Here is a 13008-nt window from a genome sequence, read left to right on the forward strand (position 1 = left end):
ATCACGCGGGTATTTTGGACCATTCGTTTTTTAGAAGGTCAATGGGCCAAAGGGTTTCACTTTGTTCATGGGCTTGAATGTTTGCATCCGAAGTTCTTCTCGGCCTACGGTCGAAGGGGCCCAAAACGACACGATCCAAAGGAAGGGAAAGCCATTCTCGTCGGACGGGTGAGAGAAAGGCGGCGAAGAAGAGAGAACGAGAGATCCGTGAGCGTGCCCATAGGTCGCCGGGGAAATAGCCCAGTCGATGGTGTCACCGGACACCGGCCGCACGCCGGCGCAAGGCGCGGAAGCCGCCTCCGCCTCCCCGTGGCCTCTCCGAAAGCTCCAGGTATCGATCCCCTCCCCCCGTACTCGTTTACACATCTTGGGTTCGTGTTTCTACGCGCCTTTCTTTATCTCAGATGTGATATTAGACTGCATAATTCTTAAATTAGTGTTTTTCCTCGTTTGGGATTCGATTGCAAAATCTATCAAGATGTTCCTATTTCGTGTTTTTATCTTCCCTGTACCATCCGTAGATTTTACTGCTATGCCTGTAAAGTTGCATTATCTCATACACATTGTGTTGGATTAACTGGAGATTTGCATTCGTTCCTAAATATCTTTTTTCTCATTCTGCCGCGTTCACCATCTTTCTGCTTCCATATGAAGAGCTTTTCTCCTGGCCTGTGGTCACACTACAAAGCTTATGAGGATGTTTTTGTGGAGAGGGCCAAAGGTAAGAACTAGATTACTCCTTTGCTGGGTGCATATGTGCGTATGTGCTTAGATTTATTTTCATTTTAGTTACTATTTCGGATGCGCTGGTTCTTGCGAGCGGGCATCAGGCGGAAGCAATTGGATGTGCCACTGTTGCAGGGTTCATCTTGTTGAGAGGTATATTTCTGGCATTATTTTGAAAACTTACTGCTATAATGCTATTTGTTTCTTGTGGCTTTTATGGGCATTGCTCTGGAAAAAATGTGATGTATGAATAGTGTTGTTGTGTTTTCATAGAAGACAGGTTGCAAATGTATTTATTTGCTCTAACCATGTGGCACCTCATAAGGTTGCCTTCGAAATGTTATTTGATAGAAACTAGGAAGTGAAGGAAGCCATGTAGTTTCACAAATCCTTAATTAGAGATCATGATCCACCCACACTTACCAGGTTTGTTATCTTAGGTTCTTAGCACTTGTCTGGTTCCACCCATATACCCACATGTTCAGAAATGCATCCTGTCGAACTGAAATTGACAAGAGTAAGCAACCAAAGCTAAATGCCGCATTAGCATACTAATCAGGATTGGAAAAGGCAAATCATCTGAGAATTTGTTGTGTTGTCGCTCAATCTGGCTCCTTGTGTTCGTAGTCCAGAGACTCATTGTCTTAGAGAAGATTCATTTTTGGTCCAATTGCATGTGTCTTCATTTTTCTATTAATATCCAAGAGTATATTATGTTATTTCCTAGACCAACCGGCAACCACAATGGTCATGAAAAATTGATCTCTTCTTTGGAGGCTTCAGAAGTTCTGTCATAGCACTAGAAAAACGGTTCCACTGTTTCAATCATATTACCCTATTTATTGGAGTGTTGAAAGCGTTCATGTTGTGTTGAAAACCTCATAGCAGTGATTATTGCTTGGTGCTAGAGGACGTGCACATGAATTGTATGTATGAGGTACCTTTCCATTTGAGTGGTGCTTCCATGCACGTTTCTTAACAAGTACAAACCTGAGCAGAGTCAAGCTCAAACCCTGCCAGTTGTATTTTGGTAATCATATTGTTTGCTTTTCTTGGTTTGGTAATTCCCTTTTGGGATTCAAACCTGGAAAACTGTACTCACGAGAATCAGGATTGTGCCGTCAGATATTCATGTGCACATAGTAAACGTATCAAAACATAATGAAAAGCAGCTCAAAAGTGGTCCTTCCCCTTCTTTACTGAAATACTATTGTGTTTTTATTTTCATGAAACAATAGTTTCTTTTGTCTTGATGCTAATGAGCGTTTTACCTTCAGGTCCTCGGAGATTTTTATACCGCAATACTCTTGGCCGTTTTAAAACTGAGAAGGTATAGTACTTGCAGCTTTGGTTGACCTGTAACATCTTCTTAGATTCTGTATGTTCAGTAATTTTGTATACCCATATATTTCATCACGGTAGAATCATGCAACAGTGATTTCTCCCAAGTATGTTCAGCTATTGACTTGTTTCAACTCATGCTGGTAAAGTACTCGTTTATAGCCATGACTGGATTTCAGTTTTTCTGTAACTAACCTAGATTTAGAGCTGCAAGTTTGTGACCCTCAGGGTACCCATTGACCCTCCTTAGTTCAACCAAATGAACTAAAGTTTTAAAATGACACAACTTTTTGAAAAACTAGTTCATTTGTTTGAACTAAGGAGGGTCAAAGGGTACCCTGAGGGTCACCAAGTTGCACCTCTACCTAGATTGTAAATATGAGAACCATGGGAGGCAAACATTCTTTATTCATGAACATATGTGATGTTCTGACAAACACTGTTTGCCAGGATTTACTGAATGATGCTGAACAAAGTATGATCGAATACAAAACATCTATTGAAAACTTGAGAAAGGAGTCCAAATACACCCTCGATAAAGTAGTCATTGGTGAAAGTGATCTGCAGCGTGGGCGAACTGATTTGAGGTAATCGACAAGCAGTGCTTTTCTAATCCTCTTGTGTCTTTTCCTTGAACAATGCCACACTTAAAATAATCAGTATATAAATTGTATGCTCACGTTTTTTCCAGATCCACTGGTAAGCAAATCCAATCTGTTATAAGTTCAATTTACAAGGCAGAATCCACAGCTGCAGGTATTGAATTCATTATCAGAGCAGATAGCCCACTATTGATTTTTTTTTAATGATCTGAAGCAATTTATCTACATATAAGATACTCCCTCCGGCCGGAATTACTTGTTGAAATATTACATGTATCTAGACGCTTTTTACTCATAGATACATCCGTATTTGGGCAAATTTGAGACAAGTAATACCGGTCGGAGGCATATGTACCTTTGATCATTCATTTGTGTAATTTATTCCATATCATTCATATGGCCCTAGGTTTGATGGATCGACTGCGAACTATTCCTACTAGGCAATCTCTCGAATTACGAGCTGAGGCAAGTGAAATCTCTATGCCTCTACGTATAAAAACCTGTCAGCTGTCACCATTTAATGAAAATTGCTTTCGAACTTAGCATATGCTCCTTTTCTTTTTTCAGGTGGCTTCCATGGCTTCTGATTTGAAAAGCCAGAGATATGTCCTGGAAGAAAGGGTGAACAGGATATCTGAATATGGTGTCCGCGTCTGAATGTCACCACCTACATACTTCCCCACAAAATAACTGAATCACAAAGGGAGATGTTATCATTGATTAGACAATCATCTTCCACGGATTATAAGTTATAACCTTGTTTTTGGTTAGCAAAATATCACTCACTGAACCATTGACTTCCGTGTCATTACTCTTGCCTGTGTTGAGCATTGCTCACTGTTGTATCCTTCGCATACATATGAAAATCTTTGTTTCTTGTGTTAAAGTTATCTGCTGGTGTGCTGTTCATTTTGCCCATATTTCCTGCAACCCGTGTGACATTGTCTAGCTCACAAAAATCATGTCCAGCCACCAGGAAGAGCGATAGGAATATGCAGACTGGTATTATTTTCTTCAAGAAATTAAGTTAAACCAAGAACAACTTCTAATCGATTGTCCAGGGGAACAAAAAAGAAGGCCAAGGCGTGGTTTCCTGGCAGTCCTACCTGCCCCTCATTCCTGTGGAATACGGACCCAGAATAGATTAGCCCAAGAGGCAATTCAACATGACGCACCTACGCTTCAGATCAGCAGCAATGCCGGAACGACAACATTTGCGCTGAGAATCGGAGCTAAACCTGCGAAGCTTCTTTAAAAAGAAAAACCTGCGAAGTATAAGACCTCAATGGAAGTGATCAGTAATCACATTACTGCCTAGAATATACCGGGTCGTTTGGAACACATTGTTTTTGTAGGAATGTCAAAGGAAAGGATTTTCGTAGGAAAAATTCCTTTGGTGCCGTTTGGAACGTGGGAATAGGAAAGAAAACTCCATAGGATTGTGTTCGTATGCTTCACATTTTACTGGAAATCAAACATCCAGTCGGATCTGATGGATTTTTTTCCTGCGCTCTAACGCAACGCTTCTTGCTCTGCCTCTTTCGCTCGCTCGCGCGCCAAAAGGGCAGCCGTAAAGGCCAGACACGCACAAAAATCAATCTAACCTGGATGTCCGAGTGCTAGCGCTGAAAGGAATGAAAATAGATCGGCGGCGGCAAGGCGTTTACAATAGTCAACAGGGCAAATACTAGTACGAATTATGAATCACAACTTGAATATTTTATTAAGATGGGAAAGACACGGCTGATATTAATCAAGCTAGTGCAAGGCGTCGCCAACAGTTACTAGTAAAAGATTTGTCACAACTAGTTTCTTTAAATTCAAAATGTTTCCTATATTTTTCCTATCCTGCATTCCAAACAGCTAATCTTCTCAATTCCTGCGTTTTCAATTTCCATAGGATTCGAAATGCATGACATCTCAATTCCTATACTTTTCCTATTCCTGTGATTTTCCTATCATGTGTTCCAAACGGGGCCTACATATTCTGATACAAAATGTTATTGTTCCTAATCTACACTGTTGAGTGCATTTCTGTAGAAAAGCGGAGTTGACAAAAATAAGGAAGCCGGATCTGTAATTTTGTCCTGGTAACATGTATCAGGTGTACTTAGTCCATTAATCTCTTGCAGCTGCTGTTCCTGGCTAATGGTTCAAGCTCAACCGTCATTATCAATATCCCCCATCTTGCAGAGGACTGAAAACCTGCTGGGGGATTTGTTGGTCTAAAAATCTTAAAATCAACGAGCTTGATTTTCTAGCCAGGAAGATCTAGGCAGAGACTCGTCGGTTTTGTTAGTTTCAAACCGGGAAAATCTTTGTAATCTGTTAACCTTCAACCGAATTGAGGGCACCTTTCGAGCTATGGTCTTCCAGATCATCTGGACAGCATCATCATGCTGAGATGGGTACTGGTACTCAAAGTGCCTTTCTACCTCCTTCAGTTTGTTCCACATGCTTGTCCACTCTTGTCGGCTTATTCCTTTGATCAGATTTATCAGAAAACCCTTCTTGACTGCGTCCACGCCACGCACTATGATGCAGAACTTGGAGTAGTCAAGGACATCTTCAAATGGGAGTTCAATCTCGTCGCTGATGATGATGGGAACACAGTGGCTGACTATGGAATCGAATAGGCGGTTGGAAGACGGTGTGTCGCCTGCAATGTTGAGGCAGAATTTGGAAGCACGCATCCCCTGTGTTGATTGCTCGATCCCGTTACCAGCCACACTTCCGAATGAGAAATGCACATCTTTCTCATCTTTGAGAAGATAATACAGTTCCTGTCGGATGAAACCACCCTGCAACATTGTGGAGTCAAAAGATCATTAACCATGTAAATCATCAATGTTTCATACAATTCATCTATTCTCAGGATCCAGTCTATAGTCCATATACCTTGCATCTTGCTTACTAAACCACATTTTACACTATTACTGCAAATGTGTCAGAGCAACATAATAACAATAAAAATTAGCAAAGGGATTGCCTTATTACTGAAATAACAATCGTTCCAATCGCTTATGAGCATGACGATGTCACTAACCTGGTAGGTGTATTGCAAAGGCCATACCCCACATATCTTTTCCCTAAGTGCTATAGCCAAATAATAACAATTTTTTCTGCTAACCTTGTCAGATTGTAGAACTACTGAAGTATTAAACTTCAGTACTACTCCACTCCTTAGATCTGTAACAAAGAGCTATAAATATGCAGATAACAGTCACATGAAAGAAGTGGTTGCCTACCAAACTTAGCTGGATTAGTGAACATAAGACAAATTACACCCGTTTGCAGAACCAGTGGCATTGATTTGCAACTATGACATTTTCCCGGTGGCCAGAATCAATGCAGTTCAAAGCAAGTACCACGGGGAGTGTCCAGAAGGGGGGCCGTACTGGCTTATTTAGAAGGTGCTGTTGACTGAAACCTTAATCAGTTAAATAGTACTAGTACATGGCAAACATTCCCAAATCTATGTAGGGGGGAACCACATGGGAAACATTTTTTGAACAATGATCATCTTATTAAATTAGAAGTTGACTGATCCCCAACAAGATTATCGTTTTGTTGCATCAGCTAAAACAAGCAAGCATTTACCGAAGGGTACTTACATCTTTCCTGTAAATGGCGCCTTGGAAGTAGAGCAAGGTAGGTCGGGCATCGTATCCGGCGGAGTCATTGAAGAAGTTGCCGACGACGTGCAGGTACGGCGCGATCACGTCCTTGTCAATGTTGGCCACGCTGTGTGGGTACCTCCCGAAATCGCAGAGCACGAAGACGCAGGGCCAGAGCTTGTATCGCGCGTCGAGCATCCCGTTGGGATGATGCGCGAGCACGACGTGGTCCCTCCCGCCGGACCTCCGCCACTCGGGCCGCGCGGCGAGGAACTCGATGAGCCTCCGCTGCAGCGCGCGGTCCTCGCTGGTCCGCGCGGGCGGCACGACCTTGGAGTGGCGGTTGAAGCTGAGGGACGCGAAGAAGGGCACGAAGACGACGTCGGCCCTGGCGGGGTCGCGAACCCGCACGGCGTTGCACGGCGTGGGCGCGCCCTGCTCGGAGGCGAGGAGGTCCAGCGTGAGCCAATACTCGATGCTGTGCTGCAGGTTGAGGCCGCCGGGGTACTCCGGGACGCCGTGCCTGACGTCCGGCCACAGGCCGCCCCCGGCGGCGGCGCCCCCTGGCTTCCAGTCGAGCAGGCCGAAGTGGAACTCGAGGGGGAGATCGTACATGAAGACCCGCAGCAGCGCCGTGGCCGGATCGCATTTCCTGGCAGGGGAGGCGGAGCGGGGGCCCTGGCGGCGGGCGTCGAGCGCGGCCGGCGCGGCGGCGGAGTCGAGGAGTAGGTACCAGGAGGCGAAGAAGAGCGCGGCGGCGAGGGAGAAGAACCAGACGAGCGGGCTCCGGCAGGAGGCGGAGGCGGCCATGGCGCCGCTAGCGATGGCCATGGCAATGCAGGTGGAGGCGGGCGGCCATGGCGCTCGGATCTGAGGAGACGGGGATACGTGTGTGGTATGTGGGGGTGGGTCAGTGGCGGCCGCGGCTGCTTGCCCGACCGAGAGGGGATGGGAATGGGATCTGGGAGTTCAGGAAAGCGGTTTGGACCGATGCGGTGCGGGCCGAGGCAGGGTCTGGACTGGGACAGGACGAACTGAGGAGCGGCTTTTGCCGCTTGCCTCGAGGGACCTCCAACACAGTTTGGATCGCAAAAGAGTCCTTTATTCCTATCTCTGTATGGCGCCACCTTCTACCTTCCCGATTTGTTCAACTCAATCGACACAATCTCCACCTTCCATGATTTTTCCTCCCAAATTCCTGACAGGGCTGTTTGGTTGGGTTTAAAATTGGTTGGGTTTAAAAGTGTTTTTTCACTTCACGTGCTTTTGGCTTGCTACTGGATATTATTAAATGATGGTATAAGCAAAAAGCCGAAGACCAAAACACCTAAAAAAAATGATTTTATGGCTTATAAGTCAAAAGTTGAAAAGCATTTTTAAGTCAAACCAAACAGGTCAGTGTTCGTGGTGGCAATGGACTACAGGATTTGAAAGAGTTCACCTTGACCAAAGACCAAACTTTGCCAAAGACGAAGACAAAGTGCTCAGTGGCGGAGGCAGGGACCAGGCAGCCACTGCCCCCCCCCCCCCCTCCCCCATAAGAACTAAAATTTCTACTTATGTCCTTGAATAGCCTTTGCAATTTCACCATATAAGTTTCATATTTTTTATGTTTTGCCACACCACCCCCCTCCCAATAAATCATCCATTCTATCATGTCTCTCCCTGTATTTTTTTCCTGCCTCCGCACCTGGAAGTGCTGCCCCCACCAGCGTCTCTTTCCTGACGGTGACGAGGCACTCGGTCAATGCGCCTGGCGGTCGCCGGGTCGCGCATACCCACGCTGCACGATGGCGACTATTGTGTCTCCTTTAGAAGCTCACCTTGGCCAGTACTATCCAATCTTGAGGTAAGTCATTTTGTGTTGTTTCTTGGCGAATTGGTGATATAGTGATAGAGTGTTGGTGGTGCGAATTCTGACTCCACAACTGACGATGGAGATACAGCGACCGAGAACACGGATCCTAGCAGGAGCTTCTACCTGACGGCCGCGATGTGGTCGGCACTGCGATGAGCATCCAGGAGTCATGGTCATTTCGTAAAACAATTGAGGTGAGTACTATTGGCTCTTCCTTCTATATATATGACTTAAAATCCTAAGGTAGATTACACCATTGTCTCTCAGCTTCTCTTTAAATGTTGTTATCCGTTCAAAGTTCTCAATAGCAAAAGGTTAAATAAAATGTCAAATTTTGCAAATTGACTGAAGAACATGGCATGATGCTCTACCACCAGCAAGACAACTCACTGCACAAGAATTTGGGGAAATGTTCATGATACATGAAGAAATTTACATGAATGCATACAAACTAGAGAACTCTATCACAGCACTACCGTATTAATCACATATGACCCAACATATATCTGCATGGTCCCACCCCATGTATATACCAAGCTGTTTACTCATCAGACCAGGTGATGCCCTCCATACCAACATTTTGATCAAGACCTAGGGCGTTCCATACTGCCGGAGAGGCATCAACGATGTTGTTGTCACATGGTGGCTCGTAGTTGTGGTCTTCATCACAGCCGTACACGGAGTCACATTCGTCCACTACCTTAGCATAAACGGACTTACCGTTGGCGGTGATCTTGATGCGATGGCCGCATCGGCCCATATTCTCAAACCAACCTGTGGAGAGCGCAACGACCATCTCCTCATCGCTATGGTAGGCGTTGTCGCACTCAGATGGACCGCCGCCATCCTTGCCCTTTTCAAAACTGTTGAGTGTCAGGACAGCCTTTGTGTCTGCGGTGACTGTAGGTGAGCAATGGTACTGCGGATATCGCTTGCCATCCTCACAGCAGTCCGAGTCATTGCTTTTCTCGCAGTGTCCCGTCTTCCCAGGAAGGTAGCCACTGGCACGGCACACACCAAGCCCGGGACGAAAGGAGGAGGCAACATGAGAGGCGGAGAGGATGACCAGGATGAAGAACACCATGGTGACTGCGGTCGAAGCAGTGGCCATGTTTGCTTGCTCTAAACTCTCCTCGCTAGGTATTTTGATTTCGTATGTTTTCGGTGGCTTGATTGGTCTCAACCCTCTTTAAGCTTTTATAGCTGCTTTGTTTACGCTGCCAGGCTGCCACCAGCTATGTGGACGTCGTATGTTGTTTGTCTGCCACGGCAATCCATTGCCATGTTCAGATTTGACTACACAAAGTTGGCGTGCCGTTCCAAACGGTTATCTGACTGATTAACGTGTCATTCATACATTTTTACAGGGGTTAACGTGTTAATTACACGGTACGGAGTAGTTCTACCCGCAAAAAAGAAGAAGTAGGGAGTAGTTCTTTGCTTGTTAACCCATTAGCCCATTAATTTCTCTTTCGGCCCACGTACTCGCGAGGACAACCGTGCGGGCGTGCGGCCGACGAGGAGAACGAGCGCGTTCCTTCCAGCCTCCTCCTCCGCCCCACCTTCCGCCCCCAATGTGCTCCCGCCGCCCCTTCCTTGGCCGAGCAGCTCTGTTTCTGGCATTTTTCAGCCTTGCCCGAGGTGGAAGCCGCTGAAATGGCAGGGACCGCCGCCGCCTCATCCCCTGGGGCCTGGGCCTTGCCCTGTGCCCGCAAGAGAGTAAGCTCCTGGTCTCCTTGTTAGGTTTTCAATTCTTGTTGGCTGGCTGCACTTCTTTTTTTTGACAGCTTGGCTGCACATATTTGGGATGACATTGTATAGAGGTACATGAAAAATATTGCACTAGTTAATATGCCACATTGTGTGCTTGTTAGACTGAACTATACCAATTATTTAACTCGCCATGTAGTATATTGTCCCTTTTCTTGGTTTGTCAACCCCAAGGTCGGTTTGAGAGAGAGAGAAATGATGTGTAGAAATATCGCTAAATTCCCATCACATCTTTCCCTGGGTAAGTTGGGAATTGCACTATTTGCCGATGTGGGTCACAATGTTGCTACCAGCTTCGGTATTAGAGACTAATAGCAAGCAACTCATTTTACTGATGAAATTGAAAATATTTTCTCTGTTTTGAGAGGAGATTAAATTAAAAATGTTAACTGTTTATTTAGAAAGCGAATTGAAAGTTGTCTCCAAGAGGCTATCCTGTTTTCATGGTATCTGCGCTTGAGAATTTATAAAAGCTGCATCAACGTGCTTTTTTATTTCTGGATTTCTATATGAATCAAAGACCTCCTTCTTTTGTTTTCATCCCAGCTCTTTCAGCCATTCAAGCATGAGTTTCTCTTGTCAATTTCTCTCATTCTCTGTGCTGATATGAAAAGTCTTGTATTGTCCATTTTCCGATAGTTCACAGAGTGTGAGAATCATTCCAGTAGATGCTATAGGGAAGTCGTTCAACAGGATTGGGAAAACTTCTTAACCAGATTTTTCGTCTTTGGTATAAACTCTGGTACTTGCTTGTTTTACAAATAGTGGTTTACAAGAGAAAGTTCTTGAGCTAGCTAGCCGCGTCAGGCTGTAATACTCTCTGAGTTTCACGCTTTTTAGATGTCTGATAAACATCAATGACCATGACTGCTCTACTTGCCTCCAAAATCAGGGTAGACTCTAACTGCGCCCACTGTTCAAAAAATCCGCTGATCGCTACTCGGGAGGGCACCGCTTATTAACGCATATCGTCAGCGTTAATCACCAGGCCCGATTATTCTGTCTGACAGCCGATAAATCTCCCGCAAAAAAGACAGCCGATAAATCGGCTGATAAACGATTAATAGAAAAGAATCACGACGTACTTGGGTCCAGGTTGGATGTCGTCTGTTCTTGAGACGAAGGGGCAGGCATGTTCGTTCAGAAAAATCTGGCATGTGGGTCCAGGTTGGAAAAATGCTTTTAAAAAAACAGGAAATGCTACTTTGTCAATGTTCCAATGAAAAGTGTGCTATTTTGTCTAACACCAGTAAATGTGTGCTTTTGGGACAAAGTCCCAAAGAAAGGTGCGGCATTTTGTCGAATTTCTCTTTCTCCTCGCCTCCCGCACTTTCTCCCCCCACATCCCGCCTTGATTAGGTCTGCGTTAGCGCCGCCCTCCGGAGACCAGAGCTCCCCCTCCCCCTCCTCCTCCTCTGGTATTCCTCCTCCGCCACTGCCTACCATGTTCTCTTAAACTTCTCTCCTCCCCAGCTCCTCTACCATTGGTCTCCTCCTCACCCACGGCTTCCCCTCTCCTCCTCTGGCTCTCTGCCGACCACCGCCTCTAGCTCTCTCCCCACCTGGCTGCTCCAGGGATCTTCTCTCCTGCATGTTTACTTGTTGAATTATTCAATATACGGAGTAGCATATTTTAGTGCTGGGAAACTTGGGATTTTTTTTAAAAAACTGACCAATTATTGGTCGACCAATTGAATCAATTAATCGGACGAATTCTGATTGATCCCTAGCCCTAAGCCGACCGAGCATTTATCGATTAGCGATATCCCAATCATTAACTGAACCATGACTAGACATAAATGATAGGCATTTATCAAGGGTAAAAAATCCTATGCGACCCTCCGTGGAACGACCCAGCGATGGACATGTTTTGGAAACGCACGATCTCCTATGCATCTAACTTGATCTCTCTCCGCTGGGTTAGATTGAACGGGTTAGATATGGGTCCATGCACTGGGTCGTTGTTCCATGGGTCGCATAGGATTTCTTTCCTTTATCAAGCCGTGGACGAAATAGGAGTAATTTATTAATTTTAAATCATATATAAAGCGGTATCATATTTACAGGGACAATCATTCTTACTATTAATAAATCTGTACATGCCATATATCTCTGTATTGACTGCTCTTGGATACCTACTCTTCTGACCAGGTGATATCCTCCATGCCAACATTCTGGTCGAGCCCCAAGGCGTTCCACACTGCAGGCGAGGCGTCCACGATGTTGTTGGCGCACGGTGGTTCATAGTTGTGCTCATCATCACAGCCGTACACAGAGTCACACTCGTCCACCACCTTGGCGTACACAGAGTTGCCATTGGAGGTGATCTTGATGCGGTGGCCACATCGGGCCATGTTTTTGAACCAGCCAGTGGAGAGCGCGACGACTAGCTCCTTGTCACTGTGGTAGGAGTTGTCACACTCCGACGGGCCACCACCATCCTTACCTTTCTCAAAGCTATTCAGCGTCAGCACGGCTTTGGTGCTTGATGTCACGGGCGGCGAGCAGTGGTACTGCGGGTACCTCTTGTCGTCCTCACAACAGTCCGGGTCGTTGCTCTTCTCGCAATGGCCGGCTTTCCCCGGAAGGTATCCGCTGGCCCTGCAAACGCCCAGGCTGGGGCGAAGGGAGGAAGCAACGTGGGAGAGGGAGAGCGCGACCAGGACGAAGAGCGCCATGGTAGCTACAGCTGTGCTGGTGGACATCTTAGGTGCCACCGCTTGTACTATGTCCCTATGTTTACTGACTCCTGATGTGTTTGCATTTGTTGCTTGCCTGCTTTGGTAATTGGTGGGTGTGCATCTGTTTATATAGTTGCGTTGCTGGTAGCTACAAGCATTAGTACGTTGTTTTCCACCGCAATTCTATGCTATGTTCAGATTAGGTAGATAAACTTGATATGTTGACGTACCGTCTCAAACGGGCTTCTGGTTACCGTTCCAAATGGTTAATCATCTTCTTAATTAACCTCCTTGGCGGGTAAAACACTCTTATACTTGTGTGGCCGATAGTAGTGCTGAACTAGTTTGTGTAAATCATAGTGTTACGCACTACTAGCTTTGGTATTACTCCCTCTGTTCCATAAAGATTGGCA

The 13008-nt window shown here is 45.7% G+C and overlaps 3 protein-coding genes across 3 annotated transcripts; 1 reads left to right on the forward strand and 2 right to left on the reverse strand.

The window, feature by feature from the left end:
• The first annotated feature begins 129 nt into the window (after positions 1-129).
• LOC100838509 lies at positions 130-3578 on the forward strand. The gene is made up of 8 exons (XM_003557961.4): positions 130-331; positions 655-721; positions 790-879; positions 2004-2056; positions 2518-2654; positions 2759-2823; positions 3076-3134; positions 3237-3578. Exons 1-8 carry the CDS (start codon positions 248-250, stop codon positions 3324-3326), a joined length of 645 nt encoding a protein of 214 aa, XP_003558009.1. The 5' UTR covers positions 130-247; the 3' UTR covers positions 3327-3578.
• Positions 3579-4454: 876 nt separating this feature from the next.
• On the reverse strand, positions 4455-7299 carry LOC100838822 (probable arabinosyltransferase ARAD1). The gene is made up of 2 exons (XM_003557962.4): positions 6284-7299; positions 4455-5470 (listed from the first exon to the last, which is right to left on the reverse strand). The coding sequence occupies exons 1-2, from the start codon at positions 7115-7117 to the stop codon at positions 4910-4912; spliced, it is 1395 nt and encodes a 464-aa protein (XP_003558010.1). The 5' UTR covers positions 7118-7299; the 3' UTR covers positions 4455-4909.
• Positions 7300-8534: 1235 nt separating this feature from the next.
• LOC100839130 (putative ripening-related protein 5) lies at positions 8535-12592 on the reverse strand. Its single transcript, XM_003557963.4, has 2 exons — positions 12057-12592; positions 8535-9160 (listed from the first exon to the last, which is right to left on the reverse strand). Exons 1-2 carry the CDS (start codon positions 12590-12592, stop codon positions 8686-8688), a joined length of 1011 nt encoding a protein of 336 aa, XP_003558011.3. The 3' UTR covers positions 8535-8685.
• Between the last annotated feature and the right edge of the window lie 416 nt (positions 12593-13008).

This window comes from Brachypodium distachyon, chromosome 1 (assembly GCF_000005505.3).
Source record: "Brachypodium distachyon strain Bd21 chromosome 1, Brachypodium_distachyon_v3.0, whole genome shotgun sequence".
Lineage (NCBI taxonomy): Eukaryota > Viridiplantae > Streptophyta > Magnoliopsida > Poales > Poaceae > Brachypodium > Brachypodium distachyon.